General features: G+C 53.1%; 1 protein-coding gene across 11 annotated transcripts in view; it reads left to right on the top strand.

Annotated features, from left to right (window-relative positions):
• Positions 1 to 22537, top strand: part of WDR27 (WD repeat domain 27) — a 170935-nt gene extending 148398 nt beyond the window's left edge. For 5 of the 11 annotated variants that reach the window (XM_047859006.1, XM_047859005.1, XM_047859004.1 and 2 more), the window contains one exon: positions 21240 to 22537. In XM_047859006.1, the coding sequence (XP_047714962.1) occupies positions 21240 to 21647 (408 nt within the window). In that variant the 3' untranslated portion in view covers positions 21648 to 22537. Of the gene's footprint in view, positions 1 to 12657; positions 14187 to 21239 lie in introns of those variants that run through there. The other 6 variants (XM_047859010.1, XM_047859008.1, XM_047859009.1 and 3 more) reach the window with 4 other exon arrangements.
• Positions 22538 to 26586: the final 4049 nt, after the last annotated feature.

Raw genomic sequence — 26586 nt, 5'->3', positions numbered from 1 at the left:
GGGCGCGATTTGGGACGCGTAGTGGTAATAAAATCTAGCAGATCATTTCTGTATTTGGATCAGTTGATTAAAAATGAAAAAGAAAACCGGGTGCCACGGTTCCTTTCCCCATTTATACAGTACGCAAGAAAGGTTGGCACGTTTATTTGCACCTAAGTGTAACTAACAGTTGAGAGTAGCGGGATCCCAGGAGGTGAGAGCCTCTCCCCTGCAGCCCGCTGTCGCTGGAGGGTGTTTGTTTCAGGAGGGAACTTCCTCTTCTGTATCAAGTGGGGAGAGACTGAGCCATCTTTCCCTACTTTAGCAGCGTTGCCGTGTGTGCTCACTATTTCTCAAAACCTCTGCGGGGCTCACATACAGAGACATACACACATCCTGTATGACATACTACATGTAGTATTTTAAAAACCATACTAAGCGTATGGCCTTTGAGTTAACAGCCTAACATATGAAAAAATGTCACTGTAATAGTATCTCTTCTCTGTGTGCAGAAAAATGTAGGATTTTAGCATACTACAACCAGCAATATTGTTAGCTGTGTGGTACCTTTGAGAGAGTTTATTTTTTTATTAAAAATGTTTTTAATGCGGCGCGCCTGGGTATTTCAGTCGGTTGAGCGTCCGACTTCGGCTCAGGTCATGATGTCACCGCTCGTGGGTTCGGGCCCCGCGTCGGGCTCTGTGCTGACAGCTCAGAGCCTGGAGCCTGCTTTGGCTTCTGTGTCTCCCTCTCTTTCTGCCCCTCCCCTGCTCGTGCTCTGTCTCTCTCTCAAAAGTAAACATTAAAAAAATTTTTTTTAATTTAACATTTATTTACTTATGAGAGATAGAGACAGAGCACGAGCAGGGGAGGGGCAGAAAGAGAGGGAGACACAGAAGCCAAAGCAGGCTCCAGGCTCTGAGCTGTCAGCACAGAGCCTGACACGGGGCTTGAGCTCACAGACCATGAGATCATGACCTGAGCCGAAGTTGGACGCTCAACCGACTGAACCACCCAGGCGCCCCTCTTTAGGATATGTGAGTAATATTGGTCTTTAGTTTGATTATCTACTGTTGTACAACAAGTCAAAGGCAGGAGGCAAAGAAGTTACTTGGTTTGTGACGCAGGACACGGTAAGCGGTGGTTTGCAGGAAAACAGTTTGCGGGGGGAGAGTCCTGTGAGGGACCGCAGGACACGGGCTTCTGGAGCCTTCTCTCCCTTTGCTGTGGCTGGCGGTCCGTTCTCTGTGCCTGCGCTGCTAGCCTGTGCGTGCCCTCCTTCACCCCGCGGACTTGGCTGGAGAGGGCGGGTGTCATCAGTGGTTTCAGACACAGCCCGTGTCTCGTTGGTCCTCGCTGGAGTTTCTCTCCCACGTTAGTTCTTGCTCTCGTCCTGTTTCTTCGAGCCACACCCACTTCTCCGGCTTGTTGACCTGACTGTGTGACCTATTTATTTTCAGGCTTCTGTTTTATCTTCATATTTACATTTACAGCTAAAACTTCCTCTCAGAGTACCCACTTAGTTTCAGCCCACGGGCTTGACACGAAGCACTTTGGCTTTAATTTAGCTATTTGAAATTTCCATTATGGTTTCCTTTTTACTCAGCCTTTTCCCCCCAAAAACACGTGACTTCTAATCAATTATTTCCAAAGATTATTTTGCCTACGATCTGGGCCCTGGGCTAGTGACCTACTTCCTGGCTAATTTTCATGAAATTTCCCGTGTGTCTGAAAAAGATACATAATTGTAGCTTTGTTGTTACAGGATTCTTCTACTTAATATCTGTTCTATCACAGCTGTTGGGTCAAACTTGTCCATGTTGTTTATGACCTCACTGTTGTATCTGTACATTTATAATCGAGATGAGGGAAAGTCTGCCCCCGACTCATGCTTTCGTCCGTTTTCCTCCTAATGCTTCTTGCTCTAGGCATCTCGATACCATGTGATAGGAACTTTGTGTTTGTTGATCGCCCGGGATTTGGTTTGTGCTATTTTGCATTTATATTCTTTCCTACTTACGGTTTTGGAGTTAATTTTCTTCTGTCTTATGTTACTAACGGCGCTTAGCCTACTTTACTTAACATTTACATGGTCCACCTTTCCCCAACTATTTACTTTCAGTCTTTCCAGCCGAATTTCATAATTCAGTGTATAGTTTGCTGTCTTTCAACTGGAAAGTCTAGCACATTCACCATTTTTGACTCCTGATATATTTAGACTTACTTTTACAAGTGAATTTGGCTGGTTACTGTCCTCATACTTTGATTCTTTGATTCAACCTCTGCAAGGTTGACTTTTAGCATTTTTACCGGTGTTGGCTGCAAACTAAAGATTATACTTCTATTTTATTGTAACTGTTACTCTTAATATCGTAACTTCTATACTTAGCTATAAAGTTTAATTTTAGAAAATCTGAAGCTAATTCTGTATCTGTTTCTTTCTGGACAAGAATAAGGCCTTAACAGGCGTATGCAGCGCAGGAGGCATCGTTGCCCACAGCTTGTTGTGACTGTTGGAGGTCCGGGTCAACTTCTGTGTCACTGTGTTTCTCTTGGTTTCCGGTGGGTTCTCTCCTCTCGCCAAAATATGTTTTTTCCTGGTACCTTTTTCCATTAAGGTATTGAAAGTAAGTGATAACATCTCTTGGTCTTTGTATATCTGAAAATAGCTCCTCTTGCCCTCGCACCTAAATGAGATTTAGCTTCGAATAAATGTCCAGACCGACATGTTATTAATGCTCTGAAAATGTTATTCTATTGCCTTCTGAGAGCTAGCATTGCTGATGAGAAATTTGGTATCTGTGTCCTCTTCAAACATCGTTTCTCCAGGATTGCTTTTATGATTGTGCTTCGGATTCTATTCAATATATTTTTTAAACTCTCAAAGTACCAGTCATGGATCTTAACTGATGTGTCACATTTTTAAACCAGTTTATCTCTCAGCGGAATTTTCTGTTTCTGTGAGCCAGGCTTCCTTCAAGCGATTTTTGTCCGAGCTGGCGTTGTTCTGCCATTTTTGAAATTCCCAGTGTGCCCCTTCACATTTTCTGCAATTGTAAACTAATTCCCTCTCTTTGTTTGGTCGTCCATCGTCTCCTGGGGACTATAAACATAATTATTTTACATCGTTTCTCGGGCCCTGTTATTTGGTCTACCTTCTTCACGTTCCATGTAAATATGCGTTTTGCAGCTTTAATTTACAGATTTATTTTTAGTGGAGAAAAATGTCCAGCTTTCTCCTTCTCCACTTCCCTCTCCCCGGACTTGCGTTTTGCTACTGCTTCTTTCCAGATTCGCTGGGGCCTCAGCGCAGGTCCCGGGAGCAGCGTCTCTCTCCTGCCTGTGATGGAAGGAAGGATGGTTCCTGTGACCCCCAGGTCCCAGGGCAGCCGCCGTTCAGAGGCGGGGCCTGTGGGGGGCGCTCTCGTCCTGCCGCGAGCCAGGAGGCCCAAGGCAGAGCCTGAGCTTCTGTCTCATTTCTGCTCACGGAGAAATGGTCTTGTTTTGAGCCTGGCTAGGCCAGTTTTTTTTTCCTCTTGTTATATTTTATATATAATTTCTATATGCTTGAAGTAAAGGGGATGCCTTGAAGCATGAATTAAAAACTTGATCTTACCTAGAAGTTGCATTTTGGAAATTGAATAATGTAACTGTAAAGGGGTTAGGAATTTCGATGTCACATTTCGAGTATAGTTCGTAAACTTAAAACATAATTTTAAAGTCACCCCACTTTCCAGCCTGCCCCGCAGTGGGCACCCGCTAGCGTCATTGCCGTGAATTTCATTTCACTTAGTCTAAGAAAGCCTGTTAAAAAGTTTCGGTGCCTTCCCTTTCTGGAAGTGATCGGGTTCCCCATCGGTCAGCCCCGCCTCAGGCGTGGCCACTTGCCGCTGCTCATTTCCCAGGAGGCTCTGAAGTTTCCTCATCCTGCCCAGTGATCTTCTTCTCCTGTTACAGAAATCCTTGGGTCCTGTAGCAGCGGGAAGATTTTCTACTTGATACAGTACGTGTGATTGTCTCCGCACGGTATCTTCTGTGCAGTGCTGACCTGTGTGTGCACGCACCTGGGCGGTGACAGGTGGGTAGTTTAAAACAGCCCATAACGTGCCTCCGCCGTTTGGCGGGTCAGGTCCTAAACTTGAGCCTGTCATCGGCTCAGATGGGGTTTCTGGGGGTTCAGGGTCACCGCGCTTCCTTGTCTGGAGAGTTCCGGTCACAACAGCACTGCTCAGTTCTTCGCAAGTGCGGGAGAGACAGAGATGCTGTGCTGCTCATGTGTGCAGTCATTCGAGTCTCCCACAGGCCATCCAGACTGGAGCTGAGAATGCCAAGGAAACCCCCCACCAGCTTCTTGTCTGGTTTTCCGCCTGCGTCCCTGAGGCATACAAGGCATCTCTTCGCATGCAGAGAGCAGGCAGGGGGAGGGAAGTTGGCCAGCGGTGGCCTCCTTCTGTGGTAGGTGAGGACTGACCGGCAAAGTGTCACCTTCCGGCCCAGGGACAGACTTTATCAGGTTGGCAGATTGTTTCCTTCCAAACACCAGGTCCCCACGACCCGACCCTTGGAGCTGTTATTTGAGAGAGAATCTGCGTGGTTATAAGAGTGGAGCTCATCTTGCAGGGCCCCCAGGCTTCCCGGAGGCAAAGCCCCGCGTTCTGTAAGCCTCACCTGGGGCCTGTCTGAGCGGAGAGTGGCCAGGTCCGGGGCTGGCCACAGTGCCAGCTCCCCCTGCTTCCACGGGAGCCTCAGAACCGGGCTTCAGTCCATTCTAGTCAGAACACGGGAGTCTCCGCGTCAGGAACGACACGATTGCTTCGATTCCGTTCTTGCCAGGACACCCGGGCGTCGGCCGTCGGGTGAGGCACTAAATCTGCCGCGGTCCGTCTGCAGTTCACGCCCCGGCGCCTCTGCCCTCAGCGTGTCCTGAAAGCGGTGCGGTTGGGCTGTTCCAGGATTAACACCTCCTTGGGCTACTGGTTCCCACGGACTCACCTGGGAGGCTCCAGCCGGGACGGAGCTCTGTGTCCGGTCAGCTCTGACCCGGGCCCGCCTCCCCGCCTGCACACGGGGGCAGAAACGCCGCAAGGTAGAATTACTTGGATAAGTCCAAGGAGAGGCCGGAAGGCTACGCAAAACCCTGCGACATGCCGGACCTCGGCGAGTTTCAACAAAGTGGAGATGTTTATCCTGGATTAGAGACGTTTGAGAAGTAATGAAATTATGGAACTCGAGGGTTTGGACAGCTCCGTCTCGGCTGCACAGTGGGCCTGCCTGCCCATCCCGGAAACTCTGAGTTATCGATCAGGAGGGTCTGCCTGGCTTCCAGCGGCCGGTCCTCCGCGGAGCCTGAGTCGTCGCGACGGCGGGCTCGGGCCGAGGCGCCGTGTTCCCATCAGAGAGGCCGGGCAAGAACTGAGGCGGCGTGTGACGCGGCGTTTTCTCTTCCGAAATCCGTCAGACGGATGAAGTGGGGCAACGGGCTGTGTTCTCCAGTGGTTTCTGCCCCGAAGGCTCATGGAACTCACACTTTCAGATGCCGCCTGGTTTGAGGCTTTTAATCCAAAGTAAACCTTTGCGCTTACTGCCTCTGTCAAGGCCGATACCTGCGTGAGGTACGGTCCCGGTTTCTGCGCGGAGGACGTGCCGCGCGTTCGGCGAAGGACTTCAACACGGGGCCTGCCGCGAGCAGGACGTCGGTGCCCACCCACGTCTGCTCCTTTCGGCTCTGCGACTTTTCACGCACCAGATTAGCAACGTAAAAGACAGACACTAGATTTTCCTCTAAGATTGCCTTCACCTCTGAAAGCGTATGGCTCACCTGGAAGCGGGTACGGGGACTACAGGAAGGGTTTAGTCAGGGGGTGCGGCCAGCGACACGGGCGTGAAAATGCTTCATAGCCGGGGTCTTCAAGTGTCACGACATTAGTCTTCCTTAGGCTTCAGGACCAGATCGCGCTGCAAAAGGTGAGCGCAGGGAGGGAAATCAAGGGCGGATGCAAAGTGACTCCATATCGACCGCGTGGCTTGTACGCGATGCGTCGTTTGCGCCATGAAGTGGCCGTGTTGTTGTATGTGTCACGCGTGTGCGCACGTCAGTCCGTGTGCCGAAGCACGATCGTGTTGTTGTCCCCACTTGGCAGATGGTAAAACCGAGGTGCGGACAGAGCAGATGATTCAGCTGAGGTTACGGGACTAGTAACCGGTCCGCCGGCGTGGGCCTCCGCCTCGTCTGCGCTGCGTTCACAGCGGGACTGTTGGTCTTACCACTTTGACTTCCTCCTGCCTTCCGAGTCTCGTTTACGAGGTTAAGGGGAAGAGGGGGCTGGAGAGCTCGCCCTTCCATTATTTGCCGACCACCAAACAGACGAAATTCGGAAATGTCACAGGACGAGGGGGTTAGTCCTGGGTTGAGCGAGATCTACACCAGCACACTGTGCCGCGCACGTCAAGAAAGGCAGTTTGAGCCGGCCGCGCACCAGTGGTTCCCACGTTGCCGTGGGCTGACTTTGCTGCCTGGTCGCATTCGAGGAAGTTGGGGAAGAAGGGCAGTGTGGGTTATCATCTTCAAATCTCGCTTCAGGAGACACTGGAGAGTCTCATTTCTACATTCCTTCGTCTGCTGGAGGACGCTGAACAGTAGTTTCTTTGTGAAGGAATTTCAGACCTTTCCCCCCACCACAGAGATCTCCCCAAGCACACAAAAAGGTAAATCCTGGCACCTTTCACGCATAGAGACAAACAGTGGCTGTGCCAGAGTCTGGCGTGGCTTTTCCACACCCAAGCACGTGTTCTCAGGGGCGGGAATCCAAGTCTGTCACGAGTAAGTGATGAATTCCTCTCTTCATTCCGGTGGCACGTCTGGGTTTTGTCTCCCTCCACGCCTGTTGTGTTAGGTGAAGTGTCCGTGAAGACGGACGGCCGTCTCCGGTCACGGGAGTTACGAAAGTGGATTCCCCATAGTCCGTGGTTCCTCTCTTGGCGTTCCTGTGGCGTCCTCGTTGCCTCCAGCGGCAGGGACGGAGACTGGGCCCCTCTCGTGGGTGCGCCTCCCTCTGCTCCCCGGGGGCCGGCCAGCCTCCCGCCGGGAAGCCCGGAGGAACGGGTCAGACCACAGGCGGGCTTCAGGGCTGATGTCCAGCAGAGCCACGTTTGGTGGCCTCACCTTGCATTTCAACCTGGAGCTCCTCCTCTCTAAGAGGTGCTTCTTTCTCCTCTCCTTCAGCTGTACGTGGAGCTCACATGCAGAATCTGGAGTTAGACGTGGCTCTTCCCATGTTCTCCCCACCGTGGAGGGACGTATGCCGGCTTGTCCTAGAGGAGGGTGGTATTTACACTAGAAACGATAGCGCTTCCCATGTGCCGGCAGAGTCTTAGACTCGTTCTCAGGCCCTTGAAGTGGACGCTGTGATTGTCCCCATCTTAGGATGAAGACACCAAGGCACCTGAGGTTGCACGAGGTGGTGTGAGTGCAGCCTGGCCAAGCCGTTCTGAGCTCTCTGTCTTCTATTACTGATGGGGAAAGTGGGAAGGTTCCAGAGAGGCTTGAGTCTGGGGAAAAGTGGCTGCTTTCAAACCTGTTGTTTAGACAACAAAATCTTGTAGGCAGAGCTGTGTGATCTGCCCCGCCTGCTGCACGCTCGGGAGGTGGTCCTCGGTGAGCAAGAAAAGGTCCCGGTGCTTGGGGAAACGTGGAGAAAAAGGAGTCTAGACATTTGGAAACATGCCTCCGAGTGGAGGAAGTCAGGACGCGTGGAGCCTGCGTGAGGTTTGAGGATGACGAGCAAACATGAAGCCATTTAGCAACATGTGTTGTTAGAGCTGGATTTCACTTAGGTGTGCACCGAGCACGAGCGCCCAGGTGTGTACCGAGCACGAGCGCCCAAGGTGTTCACTGAGCCTGAGTGCTTAGGTGTTCACCGAGCACGAGCACCCAGGTGTGCACCAAACACGAGCGCCCAGGTGTGCACCGAGCACGAGCGGCAGTCTGGAGTTACGACCCAGAATCTTGTCTGCTTCCTCCTGCATTATTCAGTTACGGAAACCAGATTTTTCTCACCTCTGGCCATTAATCATTTGTCAGGATTTCTCTATTGTACGAACATAAGATGTGTGATGTTAAAAAGTAGTCTCTTACGTGTTGCGTGCAGACACCCAGAGCTTTATAAAATCTAGCTGATGACGTAGCACTCTTAGCTCTTCAGGTGAAGTATTTCTGTAGAGGCGAATCTCGCCTGAGATACAAACGTGGTTACTTCTAGCTTTCACATGGCTGACGACACAAAGGCTTATTGTTTTAAACCCATAGATATTTGGATGTCATTTATTGTCAACAATCTTTGGCAGCTCCTGTTATCTACTTCACTTAGTCCTATATGGTGGCATTTATTATATTTTTACATTAAGGTTTGATGATAAATCGTTTATACAGAGGAGAGTTCACCTGATGGGGTTTGAAATTAAATAAGAGGTGACAGATGGATATACGGCCATACGACCTGCACCACAGTCAAGCTGGAGATGTTTCCCCGCCTAGGTCCCTCCGGGGTCAGGACGGAGACCCTCCCCCCACCCAGGTACTGTGAGTCCCTTCGTACTCAACTTTTTCTTCCGACCCCAGCCGCTGATCTGATTTCTGCTCCTTATGTCTTTTCAGGAAGTCACACACAGTACTTTGAACAGTAAATACACCACGTGCTTGGCGTGTTCATCCTTTCATGCAGGGTGGTGGTCGTGAGACTTTTTATGTGGCTGCACGTCTGACTGGTGTGTCCCATCGTGCATTTCACACTGGTTTATACCAGTTTGGAAGGTTTGGGTTTTCCAGCTTTTGTGTGGATTATGAGTAAAGCTACAGAAACGTTCGTGAACAGTTCTTTGTGCCAACGTATGTTTTTAGTTTTCTGGATAAATAACTTACATATGGACTTTCTGGGTTGTATGTGAAGTGTATGCTTTATTGTGTAAGAAACTGCCAAGATGTTTTCCACGTGGCCATCTAATTTTGCCTTCCATCAGCACCGAATGTGTAAGAATCCCCCTGGTTTCGCAGTGAGAGCAGGGTATTTTTTTTGTTCTAACACCCGCTAAACACAATGCAATGTGATTATATGCCAGATTCGGTCGTAGACAAATCTATGTGGATCCAGAATAGAACCTGGCCAACTGGATTTAACTGTGCACTTAAAAATGCATCTTGATTAGGTAGGATTTATCTCCAAATACAAGATTGGTTCGACATTGGAAAATCTAGTGACTTAATCACCACTTTGATACAGAGGAAATATTTTGTATTCTCTCAGTAGATGCCGAAAAAGCATTTAAATTCATTACTGTTAGGATTAAAAGAAAGTCTACCAAAGTAGGAATAGAAAGGAGATTCTTAATCTGGTAAAGGTTATATGCTAATATTTATAGAAAATATTATACCTAGTACAGAGATTTTACATTCGTTCTCTTTAAAACCAGGCATATGACAAGGAGAACTACTTTCACAACTCTTTTAACCTAATATTGGATATTCTGAATGATAAAACAAAGAAAGAGAAACAAATGAGAGTAAAAAGCCTTGGAGGAGGAGAGACAAAACTGTCATTGTTTGCAGATGATTTGATTCATTTAACTGGAAAATCTAATAGAATCATTAAACTCTTAGAACTGGTGTCATTCACCAAGGTTGCCACATGTAATATCTAGTTACAACAATCAAATTATCAGTAATAACTAACTGAAATTAAAATAAAAATAAGATTTCCTTTATAATAGCAACAAATAACACTTTAGGAGCTTAACTGAGAAAAACAATGGAGAAAACTATGGAGAAAACTTTAAAATGCTAATAAACTGTGTAGAAGTTCTGAATAATATTCCATATCCTTTCATAGTTTAAGTTATAACTTAATATAAGAATGCCAGTTCTTTACTAATTCATAAATTTATTGCAAATCTTTTTAAAAAAAATTTTTAATGTTTATTTTTATTTTTGAGACAGAGAGAGAGCATGAGTGGGGGTGAGGCAGAGAGAGAGGGAGACACAGAATCTGAAGCAGGCTCCAGGCTCCGAGCTGTCAGCACAGAGCCTGACGTGGGGCTTGAACTCACGAACCGCGAGATCATGCCCTGAGCCGAAGTTGGACTCTCACCTGACTGAGCCACCCCGGCGGCCCCCCTTCCGCAATTTTTACATTTATTTATTTTTGACAGACAGAGAGAGACAGAGCACAAGTGGGGGAGGGGCAGAGAGAGAGGGAGACACAGAATCCGAAGCAGGCTCCAGGCTCCGAGCCGTCAGCACAGAGCCCGATGCGGGGCTTGAACCCACAGACCGTGAGATCATGACCTGATCCGAAGCCGGACGCCCAACTGACTGAGCCACCTAGGTGCCCCTTTATTGCAAGTCTTAATCAAAATTCCAGCAAGATTCAATAAACTTATCCCAAAAAACATTTATTGGAGAAAAAAGATCCATAAAAGGCTATGTCAACTTTATATTTTCTTTATCAGATAATAAGCAATATGAGACCATAGAAATAATGTATCATTGATTCAAGAGCTGAAATAAAGCCAAAAGAACATAATAGAGAATTCAGAGATAGACCCATGTATATTTGGGGACTTAATACATAGTAATATGGCACCATGAAACAATGGAGAGAAGATGGATTATTTGGTACAGTGTTTAGGGAAAATGGGTCTTTATAGTGGAAAAAAAAACTATTTTTATTTAAACGTGCATACACCTAACGATTTCAATATCCAGATGTGAAAAGTAAAACTATAACTAAATAGAGGAAACTGTGGAATAGCTTTGTGATGTATGCTTGGGAAAGATTTCACAAAACTTAAAAAACTTGGAAGTATAAAACATGAGACAAAAAATTTGATGACTTCTGTCTTCCTGAAAATTAAAAATTTATTTTTAATGAAGGACACCTGAGAAAGTTAATGGCCAATAACTGGCAGTAATATTTAAAATTGAAAAATGAGTAATATGTATAAAACGGACACGCCTCAGAGTCACCGGGAGCCTGTGTTTCGGTGTCACCTTTGTGCCTCACCTGCCTTCTCTGTGAGTGGGGATGGCTGCCCGTATTTACGTAAGCCCACTCCGTGTGATAGAGATTCAGGATGAGGCCACCAGTTGAGAAGGATTGTTGTGGGTACTGTCCTGGAGACTTACTATAAACGTGGTTGTGGGTTTATTATTTTTTATCTTTCCTAGAACTCATTTTGTTCCCTCAATGACTATTTGATTTTTCCTTAATTCTGGATAATTCTGGCCATTGTCCCTTCAAATATTTTCTCTTGTCCAGTCTCATTGTTCTTGCCTTTCAGAACTCATTTTATTTTATTTTTATTCTTATTTTCTTACTCTTACTCTTATTTTTTGAGAGAGAGGTGGGGGCGGGGGGAGAGAGAACCTTAAGCAGGCTCCATACCCAGCGTGGAGCCTGATGCAGGGCTCCGTTTCGTGACCCTGAGATCGTGACCTGAGCCAAAATCAAGAGTCGATAAGCCACCCGGGCGTCCTTGGAACTTCTTTTAAGTGAATATTTGGACTTAGTCTGCCATCTGAAGTCTCCTTCGTGTTTCCCATCCTCTCAACTCTGTGAGCTGCATTCTGTGTGGTTTCCAGTTCACAAGCCCACTGTTCAGCTGTTTCTAGTCGGGTCTTAACCCACCAACCGGAAGTTTATGTTCTGTTGCCCTACTCTTATTTCCAGCTTCACTCGGGTTGTCTTCAGTCTTCCGGTTCTTTGTTATAACAGCTTATTCTTTGACTGTGTTCCTAGCCATTTTAAACAAACCGATTTGAAGACACATGTGATGGCTCTGTCGTCTACAGTGTTGAGCACTCCTTCCTGCTGGCATTGCGTCCACTAACTCTCATTCGTGGGAAAACCTCCAGAGATCCCCTTTAGCAGAGCTTACCTTGAGGGTCCTGCAAGGCTTTAGTGGAGGAGTGGCCTGGGGGTTCTTAGGTTTGCTCTGCTGGCTGCTCCAGGAACATTAGGAGCTGAGACCACTTTTTTTTTTTTTTTTTTTTGGTTAGTTTCTTGATATGGATTTCCTTTTATCACACAGCACAAGCTAAAACTGCAAACTCCCTGTTAGGCGGCCCTCTGTTATGGATTTTGGAGGTGATTTCCTCACCTCAGGCTGAGACATCTCATGTCCCTGCTGTCTGGATGCCCTTTCTTGTCCATGCTTCACTCAGGTCTAAACGTGTGAATCTTCTGGCTTCGTGCGGGGTTTTTGGCCCAACTCCCTTTATCATGAGACCCCGAGTCCTCACCTTCTGTGTCCATATGGTGATTAAAGCCTGAGATCCCCCTCCAGCACACACACACACACACACACACTTTGCTGTAACGGAGACTGAGTTCCTTGGGCAGAAAGTGATGTCATAAACTTGTCCCTCTGGCTGTCATCTCCTTTTCCAGGCTTGTCGCTATCTCCCTGCAACTCAGCCAAGAGCCAATTCTCAGGCTCTCCAAGCCTCAGAATGCTGGTCCCTTCAGTAGTCACCACCCTCGACTTTGCAAGAGCTATGGTGAGGCCAGTGCCCCTGCAGCAGTGGGATGCGTGCATTCACTCTCACGGGACGTCCCGGTTTTACTGAAGGAAAGGACTCGTCCCTGTCCCTCGTAGCTTATCTTTCTGTCTCACTGCCTTTCTCAGACTTTCCACCCACGTGGTTGTCACGGGAGCAGCAAAGACTCAACCCCTGACCCTGCGTAGGCCACGTTTTGAAGCTGGAACTCAGAGGAAGCGGTGGCCGAAGCTGAAGGCCAGCAGCGTAAGTGAGATAAGACTTCTGTTGCCATCTGTCCGCAGCTGTGGCTTTTCCTGACTCCGAAATCCATTTCTGTTGTTGAGCACCTTTAGACATTCCAATAACCATATAATAAAATGCCTGTCTATTCAACTCGTCCAAGCTGGCTTTCTGTCCCTCACCACCACGAAAGTGAGTCACACGTCTCTCCAGGCAGAGCAGTGGGACAGTCTCCCTGTCCCCCTTCTCGGCTCAGCATGGGCACGTGGCTCCAGAGGGACTCGGCTCGCATCCCGTGGGTTTAGACAAACCTCTCTCACTCGCGTGCCAGCTTCCTGTCGTAGCCCCAGCCCCACAGGGCACCCAGACCGCAGGGACCCACTGATGCAGACAGCCGGGGACACACCGCTTGTGTTCCGCTTACACGGATGAGGGCCTGACCTTCAGAGGTGGAATTCCTCGCCAAACTCAAGCGAAACTCACAGGACTCGGAGCTACTGTGTTCATCCCCCGGACACTGTTGCTTTTCGTAATGTTCAAAAGTTTGGATATAGAAGTGACTCAGCCATCTGAAAGTTATTTTTCCGTTGTTTGAAGATCTGTTCTAAGAAAGGGTTATTAATGTTGTAAGATGTCATTAGTATGAGATTTGTAGCAGTGTTTTGCAGACTGAGGTATTTAGGACAGATAAACCGCATTTTTTTGTCTTTGGTCCCAGATGTGTGTGGTTCATCATCGTCTCTGATACAGTTCGAGGAAAGAGAAGTTTTAAAATAAATTTAATACATGTCCGTGAGTGTAAGATTATTTGGGGACTTGTGAGTAAGTGAAGTTTTGCTCCAGTGTGAAATCCGACTTTCTTTTAACCGTTTCTTTGAAATAAGAACTAAGTTCTCCTTCCAAAACAATAAACATTCTCAGGCCACAGTCTGAACTGTAAGCATCAGTCTGTTTCTCTTGGGTTATGTAAGTTGTATACTCGGTCTGAAAACTGCAGAGTTTTGTATCTGTCCTTTCTCTGTTTGGTCCTACACCGGTGCCAATGTGGTGACCTCCGAGTGCGCCCAGGCGCCTGGTTCTGGCAGGTGCTCTACACGCAAGAACCGATACGGCCCTTCTGACGCCTGGGTCGGTCGTGTCACCTGGTGTTCATCCCAAACAGAGGTCGAGAGAGGGCACTTGCCCCATACTGGATGACAAATGTATGGTAGGACCAAGGTCTGACTTCATAGCACACATATGTCCGGGTTCAGAGCACACGGAAACTCCGGAGAGGATTTAACATTTTAACCAAGTAATGAAAGTCTGGATGCCTCCGCACTACCTCCGATGGCCCCACCAGTGTCCTATCGGGCAGGATATCTCGACTGATTCCAGTCTTCTAATCGGTGTCCGTGGAGACCTCCACCACACGGGGCACTGCCTGTGGGCTGCGAGCGCCCAGAAATCGTGCTTACTGTTATTTCTGTGTTTCTGACGTTTGATTCACTTAATCATTCATGGAAGTGAACGTCGGTCAGTGGCAACGAAGAGAAAACGTCCTCCCAGGGAGCTGTTGCCAGGCTGATGGCTCATCGCCTAGGAGATTACCGGGACGTCTTGAACCCAACAATTCTAAGAAGAAAACTGATGGTTTCAGTGAAGCTGAGGTGATCTGGGGATGCGTTTCCTGAGGGGGATGAGGTGCCGACCTTCAGGGCGCCTGCAGGCGCATCACAGTGTGTGCGAGCCAAGCCCTCGGGCCGTGAAGGGGGTGGAGGAGACACAGGACCGGAGCCAGAGTGGGTCACGGAGACCACCAAGCAGACATGGTGTCTGTGACGGACGTCAGTCTCGGCAGACGCACTCAGATGTGAGTCTGTGCCCTGCGCCCCTGCTTGTGGACTGAGCAAGTGTGACTCCCCACTATCCCAAACCCTCACCGGGGTTCTTGTCCCCCTCCAACCCCCAGAGGTAGAAGGCCAAGCCCCAGTGCGTCTTGTTGGGAGGGGGGGGACTGTCGTGAGGTGCGTCATGTTAGGAGGGGGGGACTGTCGAGAGGTGCGTCGTGTTAGGAGGGGGGGACTGTCGTGAGGTGCGTCGTGTTAGGAGGGGGGGACTGTCGTGAGGTGCGTCGTGTTAGGAGGGGGGACTGTCGTGAGGTGCGTCGTGTTGGGAGGGGGGGACTGTCGTGAGGTGCGTCGTGTTGGGAGGGGGGGACTGTCATGAGGTGCGTCGTGTTGGGAGGGGGGGACTGTCGTGAGGTGCGTCGTGTTAGGAGGGGGTAATGTCGTGAGGTGCGTCGTGTTAGGAGGGGGAGACTGTCGTGAGGTGCGTCGTGTTAGGGGGGACTGTCGTGAGGTGCGTCGTGTTAGGAGGGGGAGACTGTCGTGAGGTGCGTCATGTTGGGGGGGGCTGTTGTGAGGTGCATCGTGTTGGGAGGGGGGGACTGCCCTGAGGTGCGTCGTGTTAGGAGGGGCGGACTGTCGTGAGGTGTGTCGTGTTAGGAGGAGGGACTGTCGTGAGGTGCGTCGTGTTAGGAGGGGGGGACTGTCGTGAGGTGTGTCATGTTAGGAGGGGGAGACTGTCGTAAGGTGCGTCGTGTTAGGAGGGGGGACTGTCGTGAGGTGCGTCATGTTAGGAGGGGGAGACTGTCGTGAGGTGCGTCGTGTTGGGGGGGGGCTGTTGTGAGGTGCGTCGTGTTGGGAGGGGGGGACTGCCCTGAGGTGCGTCGTGTTAGGAGGGGCGGACTGTCGTGAGGTGTGTCGTGTTAGGAGGAGGGACTGTCGTGAGGTGCGTCGTGTTAGGAGGGGGGGACTGTCGTGAGGTGTGTCATGTTAGGAGGGGCGGACTGTCGTGAGGTGTGTCATGTTAGGAGGGGGAGACTGTCGTGAGGTGCGTCGTGTTAGGAGGGGGGACTGTCGTGAGGTGCGTCGTGTTAGGAGGGGGAGACTGTCGTGAGGTGCGTCATGTTGGGGGGGCTGTTGTGAGGTGCGTCGTGTTAGGAGGGGGGGACTGTCGTGAGGTGCGTCGTGTTAGGAGGGGGTAATGTCGTGAGGTGCGTCGTGTTAGGAGGGGGAGACTGTCGTGAGGTGCGTCGTGTTAGGGGGGACTGTCGTGAGGTGCGTCGTGTTAGGAGGGGGAGACTGTCGTGAGGTGCGTCGTGTTGGGGGGGGCTGTTGTGAGGTGCATCATGTTGGGAGGGGGGGACTGCCCTGAGGTGCGTCGTGTTAGGAGGGGGGGACTGTCGTGAGGTGCGTCGTGTTAGGAGGGGGGGACTGTCGTGAGGTGCGTCGTGTTAGGAGGGGGGACTGTCGTGAGGTGCGTCGTGTTAGGAGGGGGGGACTGTCGTGAGGTGCGTCGTGTTAGGAGGGGGGGACTGTCGTGAGGTGCGTCGTGTTAGGAGGGGGGACTGTCGTGAGGTGCGTCGTGTTAGGAGGGGGGGACTGTCGTGAGGTGCGTCGTGTTAGGAGGGGGGACTGTCGTGAGGTGCGTCGTGTTAGGAGGGGGGGACTGTCGAGAGGTGCGTCGTGTTAGGAGGGGGGGACTGTCGTGAGGTGCGTCGTGTTAGGAGGGGGGGACTGTCGTGAGGTGCGTCGTGTTAGGAGGGGGGACTGTCGTGAGGTGCGTCGTGTTTGGGGGGGACTGTCATGAGGTGCGTCATGTTGGGGGGGGGAGACTGTCATGAGGTGCGTCGTGTTAGGAGGGGGGACTGTCGTGAGGTGCGTCGTGTTAGGAGGGGGGGACTGTCGTGAGGTGCGTCGTGTTAGGAGGGGGGGACTGTCGTGAGGTGCGTCGTGTTAGGAGGGGGGGACTGTCGTGAGGTGCGTCGTGTTAGGAGGGGGGGACTGTCGTGAGGTGCGTCGTGTTTGGAGGGGGGGACTGTCGTGAGGTGCGTCGTGTTAGGAGGGGGGACTGTCGTGAGGTGCGTCGTGTTGGGGGGGGACTGTCATGAGGTGCGTCGTGTTAGGAGGGGGGGACTGTCGTGAGGTGCGTCGTGTTAGGAGGGGGGACTGTCGTGAGGTGCGTCGTGTTAGGAGGGGGAGACTGTCGTGAGGTGCGTCGTGTTGGGGGGGGCTGTTGTGAGGTGCGTCGTGTTGGGAGGGGGGGACTGCCCTGAGGTGCGTCGTGTTAGGAGGGGCGGACTGTCGTGAGGTGTGTCGTGTTAGGAGGAGGGACTGTCGTGAGGTGCGTCGTGTTAGGAGGGGGGGACTGTCGTGAGGTGTGTCATGTTAGGAGGGGGAGACTGTCGTGAGGTGCGTCGTGTTAGGAGGGGGGACTGTCGTGAGGTGCGTCGTGTTAGGAGGGGAAGACTGTCGTGAGGTGCGTCGTGTTGGGGGGGGGCTGTTGTGAGGTGCGTCGTGTTGGGAGGGGGGACTGTCGTGAGGTGCGTCGTGTTAGGAGGGGGGACTGTCGTGAGGTGCGTCGTGTTAGGAGGGGGAGACTGTCGTGAGGTGCGTCGTGTTGGGGGGGCTGTTGTGAGGTGCGTCGTGTTGGGAGGGGGGGACTGCCCTGAGGTGCGTCGTGTTAGGAGGGGCGGACTGTCGTGAGGTGCGTCGTGTTAGGAGGGGGGACTGTCGTGAGGTGCGTCGTGTTGGGGGGGCTGTTGTGAGGTGCGTCGTGTTGGGAGGGGGGGACTGCCCTGAGGTGCGTCGTGTTAGGAGGGGGGACTGTCGTGAGGTGCGTCGTGTTAGGAGGGGGAGACTGTCTTGAGGTGCATCGTGTTGGGGGGGGACTGTCGTGAGGTGCGTCGTGTTAGGAGGGGGAGACTGTCGTGAGGTGCGTCGTGTTGGGGGGGGGCTGTTGTGAGGTGCGTCGTGTTGGGAGGGGGGGACTGCCCTGAGGTGCGTCGTGTTAGGAGGGGGAGACTGTCGTGAGGTGCGTCGTGTTAGGAGGGGGAGACTGTCGTGAGGTGCGTCGTGTTGGGGGGGGGCTGTTGTGAGGTGCGTCGTGTTGGGAGGGGGGACTGTCGTGAGGTGCGTCGTGTTAGGAGGGGGAGACTGTCGTGAGGTGCGTCGTGTTGGGGGGGGGCTGTTGTGAGGTGCGTCGTGTTGGGAGGGGGGGACTGCCCTGAGGTGCGTCGTGTTAGGAGGGGGGACTGTCGTGAGGTGCGTCGTGTTAGGAGGGGGAGACTGTCGTGAGGTGCGTCGTGTTGGGGGGGGGGCTGTTGTGAGGTGCGTCGTGTTGGGAGGGGGGGACTGCCCTGAGGTGCGTCGTGTTAGGAGGGGCGGACTGTCGTGAGGTGTGTCGTGTTAGGAGGAGGGACTGTCGTGAGGTGCGTCGTATTAGGAGGGGGGGACTGTCGTGAGGTGCGTTGTGTTAGGAGGGGGGGACTGTCATGAGGTGCGTCGTGTTAGGAGGGGCGGACTGTCGTGAGGTGTGTCGTGTTTGGGGGGGACTGTCATGAGGTGCGTCATGTTGGGGGGGGAGACTGTCATGAGGTGCGTCGTGTTAGGAGGGGGGACTGTCGTGAGGTGCGTCGTGTTGTGGGGGGAGACTGTCGTGAGGTGCGTCGTGTTAGGAGGGGGGGACTGTCGTGAGGTGCGTTGTGTTAGGGGGGGACTGTCGTGAGGTGCGTCGTGTTGGGGGGGGGAAACTGTCGTGAGGTGTGTTGTGTTAAGAGGGGGAGACTGTCGTGAGGTGCGTCATGTTAGAAGGGGGGGGACTGTCGTGAGGTGCGTCGTGTTGGGGGGGGGAGACTGTCGTGAGGTGGAGCCCTCAGGAACCGGCTCAGTGCTCCCACAACAGCCCCAGAGTGGGCCGTGGCCCCTTCCCCCAGATGAGGGCCGCACCGGAAGTCTGCGACCCGGAGACCCTAGAACCCGCCGTGCCTGCTGACCTGGGTCTCCTGGGCTCCAGACCGTGGTCGTTTGTCCCCTGGCCCGAGCTAAGACAGGCTCCCGGGTGTCGGGGCATTTCTGGAGCACACCCGATGAGCCGGAAGACAGGCCCTCATCGGTGGCCCCCCCGGGCCGTGTCTGCGCAGACCTCGGTGGGCTGGGCCCGCTGTGCAGCGTCTCGGGCCCAGGGCCAGGGCCCGGGGCGGCGGGAGCTCCACGGCCCATCTGCCCCCCGCGCCGCACGGGGTCTGCTGCCTCGTGGCTTGTGCTCCGGGCGGGGCCCCCGTGGCCGTCTGGGTGCCTGGCACCTGCTTCTGCAGGGAAGGATTCTGGGCGAAGGTGGGTTCCTGGACCTCTGTGAGGACCCATGGAGTTGGAGGGCTTGCTCCTGTTCCCCTCTCTTCCTCCCAGCCCGGGAGTTTCTAGATCTGCGGGGACAGAAGCAGCAAAGTCTCCTATTGGCTCTATTAATGGATGTTTTACCTATTCTGAGGCAGAGGCTTTTAAAAACCAAAGGTCACAAAAGTACACGCTGCTCCCCTGCACATCATCTTGTTCTTGGCGCGGCCGGTGGGCTCAGCCCGGCTGTGGCCCGACCGAGGGCGCTGTCCCAAAATATCGGCAAAGATACCGAAAGTACAGTGGTTCAAGTATCCAAGTTGTGTCGAATTCCCGTACCGTAACAGCAGTAACAACCCAGCGTGGGAAGGTAGGAAAGATCAGTTGTGGAAGGCTCTGGGAGCACCCCCGAGAGACGGGGAAGGAGAGAGACAGGCTCGAGGACGTTTCCACGCCCCCAGAGAGGCACAGATCCGCACCCGAGACCGAAGCGCCCGGCCCCGCGGACGTGGTTTAGATTCTGGACCGTAACACCGGAGGGGTCGCGCAGCGACTTGGTGGGGCTGAATTGGCAGACGTTTGCAAAGTGGGCTCGGGGCCGAGTCCACGCGGCTCCGGGAGGAGCCCAGGACCTCAGCTAGTGTGGTGGCCGGCGGGACGCGGCGGGAAGGCGGCGCTGAGGTACCGCGGGGCGAGGGCTCTGGTGCCGATTGTGTCGTTTGAAGGAAGAGAAGATTCGTAGGTGGGGGTCGCGTGCCTTCTCTGGGCAAGAGCGTGAGTTGATTGGAGTTGAAGTCCCACCGGATGGCCACGCGGCGATTTGTGCAGTGCGTCGAAATGCAGAATTTCCGCGCGGCCGCTGACAAATATCACACGGCACACCTGCGTTGGGTCCATGTGGAAATGACAGGTGAGGTCGTGGTGCACCTGGCCGGGTCCTGCTGTTTAAATGACCCTGCGTGGAGCCGTTCACGAGCCAAGAAGCCTATGTGTCGGCCGCTCTGGGTCCTGCCTCTGGAGCCCGGTTCTAAGGACAGTCTTCAAACCGTGGGTTTGTAACCACTTCCTTGGCCTTAGAATGAGAGTCTCTGTTTTTATTTGTTTGTTAATCAGCCCCCACCCCATTGTGTATCTCTAATGATAAAATCCACTGCCGTTTGGCGGGAAAGAGACCACTGGGGGTCTGTGAGGTAAGCCGAGCCAGTGCTGGTGGACCCAGGACGCTAAGAGCCACCGGGAGCTTGCAGGGGTGACCGTTGGCTGTGGACAGCCACGTGTACCCCACGTAGCCCCTCACGGCCCAGAATGAAGAGCGGGACTTGGGGCAACAGACCCAGCTCCGTGCCTTAGACCAGACTCTGTAGTGAGCCAAGTTCAGACTTCGCCAGAACCCCAGGGAAGATGAGGTCCGTGGCCGGTGGGGGGGCCCGAGCCCCACGTGGGAGCTGCCGTGTGCTCACCCCCTGGTCTCAGGCCACTCGCGGGGTCGGTGCCCGGCACCCATTTCCCCACTCGAGCCCAGAGGCCGGCGGAGGTGGACGGAGAGTGGCCATGGGGGGCGGAGTATCTGTATCGCTGAGAGCGGAGTGGGAAGGCGCGGCTTGTGTCTGTGCCGTGGACGGCAGGGCCGCCCCCCTCGCCCGGGCACACGGTCGGGCCCCGACCCCCAGTGTGGCTCCAGTTGCAGGGAGGGCTCTCAGGAGGCACAGCTGGGGGCGGCCTAGGGGCGGGTTCCTCGTCCGATAGGACCGGCGGCCTGACACAGAGGGAGAGGAACCAGCACCTGCAAGGAGGAAAGGCCGCGTGAGGACGGGGGAGGGTGGCCGCCCACAGCCCGGCGAGGGGCTCCCGCTCACACCGGGTCGCACGCCTTCCGGCCTCCGGGGTTGTGAGCCAACAGGCGTCTGCGGAGTCACGTCCCGACAGCAGGAGACCTGGCGGGAGGGCACTGCCTGGATTTGCTCCCCAGGACGCGGACCCCACCTCACTGCGTTAACGGGGCAGAAGGAGGGCATCTGCCCCTCCCCCCCACCATCTGTCCCCCCCACCGAGCCAGCCGCCCTCCACCGCCGCCCTGGGCTGTGGCTCGACGCCCGGCCTGCGGGAGTGGCCGAGAGCTGGCGGGCACGTCTGGAGGCCGCCCTGTCCTCTCCTGATGCTCCTCTCGAGCATCAGAGCAGCAGTGACATGCGGTCCGCACCCGTCGAGGAGAACACAGCACCTGCCGCACGTGGAGATTTTACTGTTTTTGACGCACTCGGTTCTGTGGTCTAGAAAATGGAAAATGAGGCAAACGCCTGCAGAAAGTGCCCTTGCTTCCTACCTTACAGGACCCTCAGCTAATGAAAGTGACTGAACCACATTTCGTCTTCAATTGCAGCTTGCCACCACCACCCTGGACGGCAAACTGCAGCTGTTTGTGGCCGAATAACTCACCGCGGGCCGGTGCGCCGCGGGCGCGAGGGGGACGTGGCCAAGGCTGCTGGATCCGAGCCGCTGCCGCTCTGTGTCCCTCATGCTGGCAAGGTCTCCCGCCCCGCGGGACGGTCCCCCTTCCCGGAGACGGAGTTGGCCTCCAGCACTCGTGCGCAGAATGTGGTGAAGTTACAACAGAACGTTCTTCAATAAAAAGTAACCCAGTGTTTGTTTCCTCCCGGACTTTGTGGGGTGGGGGCGGGGGGTCCACGCTGGCACGGTGGGCTCACAGCCTCCTGACGGCCCGCCCTGCTGCTGCCTAGGGAACGGGGCCTCTACACACAGCCTGGCTTCTTGGCCCTTCCTCCCAGTTGAGCCAGGGCCCCGTTGGCATACGAGGACCTGCTCGAGACCTTGCCTTCAGTTTCGTCAGATGAGTTCCCAGAGGTGCACTTGCTGGGTAACATGGCAGTGCTGTTGTCGATGTTTGAGGAAGCTCCACATTGAGGAAACCACAGCACCTGTGCCGTTGACCATCCCTCCAGCGGGCACAGGAGCGTTTGCTTGTCGTTAACACCCCACTGCTTTGTATAACTTTCGTAGCAACCATTATTTGTCTTACATATTGTTTGCATTTTTATATGGATTTTCTCCAAATTAAGTCCTGATTCCAGTTTTATATGACTTGGAGAAAAAGAAACTTAAAATTATTGGATGTCAGTAATAAGAGCCAAACAATATTTTAGAGAAAAACTAATATGTTAAAAAAAAACCCAAACATTACCAAGCTTTACTAGGGAAAATGCAAGACAGAATCAGCTTGTAAAAGCCATTGCTGAGGTGAGAGCCGTCCCGAGTGGCTGGCCCGGTGGCCGCCAGAGGCAGGGACGAGAGGGAGAGTGGACAACAGAGACCTGGGGCCGCCTCTGCCCCGGCCCGGCCTGCGAAGGGCAGCGGGTGTTGGTGCCATGGGAGCTGACTTGCTGAAGGGATGTGTTGTGTTGTGTTCTTTATCGGCATTAATAGCAGTTGTGTCTTCTCAAGCAGCAAGCAGGTGCACTAACGTGAGATTGTTTGGTCCTTCCTCCTTCATCGGAGAGCACTGGTAAAATAACATAGTATGTAGAGCTTCTCACTGAGGGGCACCTGGGGGTCTCAGTCAGGTGAGCGTCCCACTTCGGCTCAGGTCGTGACCTCACGCTCGTGGATTCAAGCCCCACGTTGGGCTCTGTGCTGACAGTTTGGAGCCTGGAGCCCGCTTCGGATTCTGAGTCTCCCTCTCTCTCTCCCCCTCCCCCACTCGCGCTCTGTCTCTCGCTTTCAAAAATAAATAAACATTAACAAATTTTTAAAAATAAATAAAATAGGGGCGCCTGGGTGGCGCAGTCGGTTAAGCGTCCGACTTCAGCCAGGTCACGATCTCGCGGTCCGTGAGTTCGAGCCCCGCGTCGGGCTCTGGGCTGATGGCTTAGAGCCTGGAGCCTGTTTCCGATTCTGTGTCTCCCTCTCTCTCTGCCCCTCCCCCGTTCATGCTCTGTCTCTCTCTGTCCCAAAAATAAATAAACGTTGAAAAAAAAATAAATAAATAAAATAACTCACTTTTAACTTGATTTCACTTCATTACCCAATTTTTATGAGAATGCTGAGTTTGGTAGGAATTGTCACTAGATTCGTTTTCTTAACATTGGACAAAAGCTACATCAGAAGGAGGTAGTCATGGAATTTCATCTTGGAAAACCCATTTGAAGGCATTCTGTTCACACACAAAGTTCATAGACTGAATTAGGCCAACGGGAACTGGCCAACCCCAGGGCGTGCGGGAGAACAGTGTCGCCGACTCTCTGAGGTGTCGCCAGGACAGAGGTTCTGACGGTTTTACACCTGAGCCCACAGGTGGACGCAGGCGACGGAGGGCGTCCTTGCCCGGAGAGAGGGGGCCCCGAGATGCTTCTGAGGACACCTGGCTGGGAGAAAGGGCCAGGGCGGAGGCGGAGGTGGGGTCCGGAAGCATTTTATAGTTTGTGGAGGTAGGTTAACCTGTCCATCTCCCCCGACGCTGCCGGGCTGTTTCGAGGTGGCATCCATCCTTTTACAGGAAGGAAGACTGAGGCCCTCAGCACGGCTGCTGGGGTGGCCCGTTGGGTGTGCCGTCTGTGGGGGGTGCAGGAGTGAGCGGAGGCAGAGTGGCGGTGGGTGGGAGCTGGTGGGCCAGCTCGGGGGGCAGGGGAAGGGCGCTGGCCTCTGGGGGGGGGGGGGGGGCGTCCTGACCTCCGACGGGAAAGTGTCCCGCCTGCTCTGGTTTCAGTAAGTAGGCCGCTGTGAAGATTCCCTTGTGGGATTTGGATGACAAAGTGATTCCTATTATGTGGTGCGTGTCATGGGGTTTACACGCTCTTGGCACACCCATGTTTTTGTAGACAAGAAAGCAGGAATGTGATCGCGGGCTGCCCAAGCCGGGTGCGGAGGGGTGGTCTAAACAAATTCTGGAGTAAACAGATTCTGCTCATTTTTGACATTCTCTGAGGTGTTCTTTTCAGACGGGGACTTTGCTTTTCATTAGCTGAAGCAGCACTGCGTGTTTCAGACCTTGGGGGAAGGCGCCGGGTGCTTTGCAGTAGAGGTGCTGTTCCTTGTGTTTTATCAGCTTCTCCATCTGATAGCCAATCATTTGCAAAATCTGGGATTGGACCTGGAGACCCATCAGCCTGGAAGAAGGGCTTCAAGCGGGGAATGGGCGACTCAGCATTTGGAAGGATGTCTTTTCCAGGTACCTAGTAGCTCCCTGGTGTTGACCTTATTAGGTTAAGCTGTGTAAAATTACCAGCACGCAGCTGGTTTTGATCTGTGAGAAGGGCAACCTCATGTGGTCCAGCCAAATACGTGTTTCAAAGGAAGGGTTGAACACACACGCCAACCCTACCTCCCGCCCCCTTCCTCCCTGCCTTCTTCCTGTCTTCTTTGCGACAACAGTTTGGTTAGTGCTGACTTTGTTTCAGGCCCTAATTCAAAATGACCTGTCAACTTGTTTCTTCCCTATGTTCCCAGCCCAGCGTAATTTTGGCTGCTGTTAGTAGCTTCACGGGGACTTCTGAGCACCTGGGGCCGCTGACCCAGGGCGTCTGGGGTCCGGGTTTGTTGGGACACTCCCTGGGTGAGTGACTGACTGCTCTGCCACCGGGCCCTGGGTGTGGCCCTCGGGCCAGGAGAACCTCTCCTGCTCGCTGGGAGCCTGTTGGCGTCACATGCACACTTCACCTGAGGGTTTCAACAGAGGATTAATTGATGGAGCTTAGGCATAGGATAGGAGGACCAAGGTCCCAGAGGAACAAGAATTGAATGGAAGTAAAGCAAGCAGCACTGGAGAGAAGTAATGACTTTGAGTAGGAACCAAGGTGGCTGTGCAACTGTGAGGCTGACGGCGAGAAAATCGAGGCCACAGAGGGAAGGTGGCCCTCACAGGCTTCCCAAGGAAGATGGGGACAGGCAGGGCAGGGTGGTGGGATGGCGGCGTGGCCTGGCATGGGCGGACGTGAGGGTGGGCCCTCCACAGGGCATGTGCCCGGGAGTCAGGGCAGGGAGCCCGGTGCCCATGGACCTAGGTGCACAGCATGCGGGACCCTTCTGTCCAGATCAGCATCAGTGCAGGCTATGGGGTTCTGCAGGAAGACATTTCATTCCACTGTTGGCACTGACATTGACATCGTCACAGGAGGAAGCAGCTCTTCTGTTCACTTTCTGGTCGGGTGTGGTGGGTGGAGTCCATGCTGACCCACGTGGAATCCGGGAGCCTGCCGGCTTCGTGGCTCTGGCACGTCCGCCGCTGACACCCTTGATGTCAACACGCGGCTCTCTACCTGCAGACGTTAAGGGCCATTGTCACCTCTCATTTGAATAGCAGTGGCACCTGCTTACAGACAGAAGCTCCGAGTTGAATCGTGGGTATGAAGATTAGAGTGACGCGGCTGGATGAGGAGGGGAGGATGCAAATTGTCTTTTCCTCCCGCAACGCAAGATTCCGCCAAGACAGTCTCCACGTTTAGGCCTCGGCCCTCCTGGGCGCCCTTATCTGACACCGTGCTTGTCCGTGGCCTCTGCTGTTCAGCCCTTGTTGCCATGCGTTCTCGAGTGGGCCTCTCGGTGCCCTCCTGAAAACGCCTCCTTTGACCCAGACCTCAAGGCACCTTCTCGTCCTGCATCCTGTTCCCGTCCCCCACAGCAGCCTTTCCAGATGTGACCCTCTTCACAGAATGCCCAGCAGCCGCCTGTCCCCCAGAAAGCACCGTGTGTCCATGGCTCAAGTATTTACCAGGCATCGAGAAAACAGTAAACTTTCCTCCAAAACCCTGAAACTGTGCTTTCAGACCTGCGCCGGAAGTGCCCTGGCACGCCGAGACACATTCCAGTGGTAGCGGATCAGCCCGGGGTGGCTCAGATGCATTACAAGTAGATGAGAAAATATGAAAACAAAAGGCTTCCTAAGTGAAACCATACTGGTTTTTCTTCCACTGTGAAATAAATAAAATAATGTTTTTCTTTCATAGATATGGAATGAATCCATGCTGTTTGCTGTGTTTTTTTTTTAATTTTTTAAATGTTTTATTTATTTTTGAGAGAGAGACACACACGAGCGTGAGCATGAGAGAGACAGAGAGAGAGAAAGAGAGAGAGAGAGGGAGGGAGGGAGGGAGACACGGAATCTAAAGCAGGCTTCAGACTCCGAACTGTCAGCACAGAGCCCGGCGCAGGGCTTGAACCCACAAACTGTGAGATCATGACCTGAGCCAAAGTCAGATGCCCAAATGACTGCGTCACCCAGAGACAGCATTAGGAAAGTTAGCAAGCCCCAGGACAGTAGGAACACTGATAATACAATCTGTTCACTATGTCAGGCAGAGGCTTGTGTCTACATAACACCAGAACCACTATAGTTGGTAATAAAAAGACAAACAACCAAAAATGGGCAAGACTCATGAACAGGCACTTTGTGAAAGAAGATGCATGACGGCAATTTGAAAGGAAACTCGCTCAACAGCATTCATCCCTGGGGAGGCTCAAAGTAGACTAACAGTGGGGCCCTTCTGCACACTCACGAGACTGCCAGAGACTTGAAGGGACTGACTGGGTGTTGGCAGGGGCTCTATTCCCCTGGAGTGCACAGGTTCTGCCAACGGAACACCAGATGGTTCAGTTTGGAAACATGTTTGGCAGTTTCTCAAAAAGCTGTATATACATCGACCCTGGGTCTCAAATTCCACTTCAAGA

This window comes from Prionailurus viverrinus, chromosome B2 (genome assembly GCF_022837055.1).
Source record: "Prionailurus viverrinus isolate Anna chromosome B2, UM_Priviv_1.0, whole genome shotgun sequence".
NCBI lineage: Eukaryota > Metazoa > Chordata > Mammalia > Carnivora > Felidae > Prionailurus > Prionailurus viverrinus.
The sequence above is the reverse complement of the archived record's forward strand: the minus strand, read 5'-3'. Positions and strand labels throughout refer to the sequence as shown.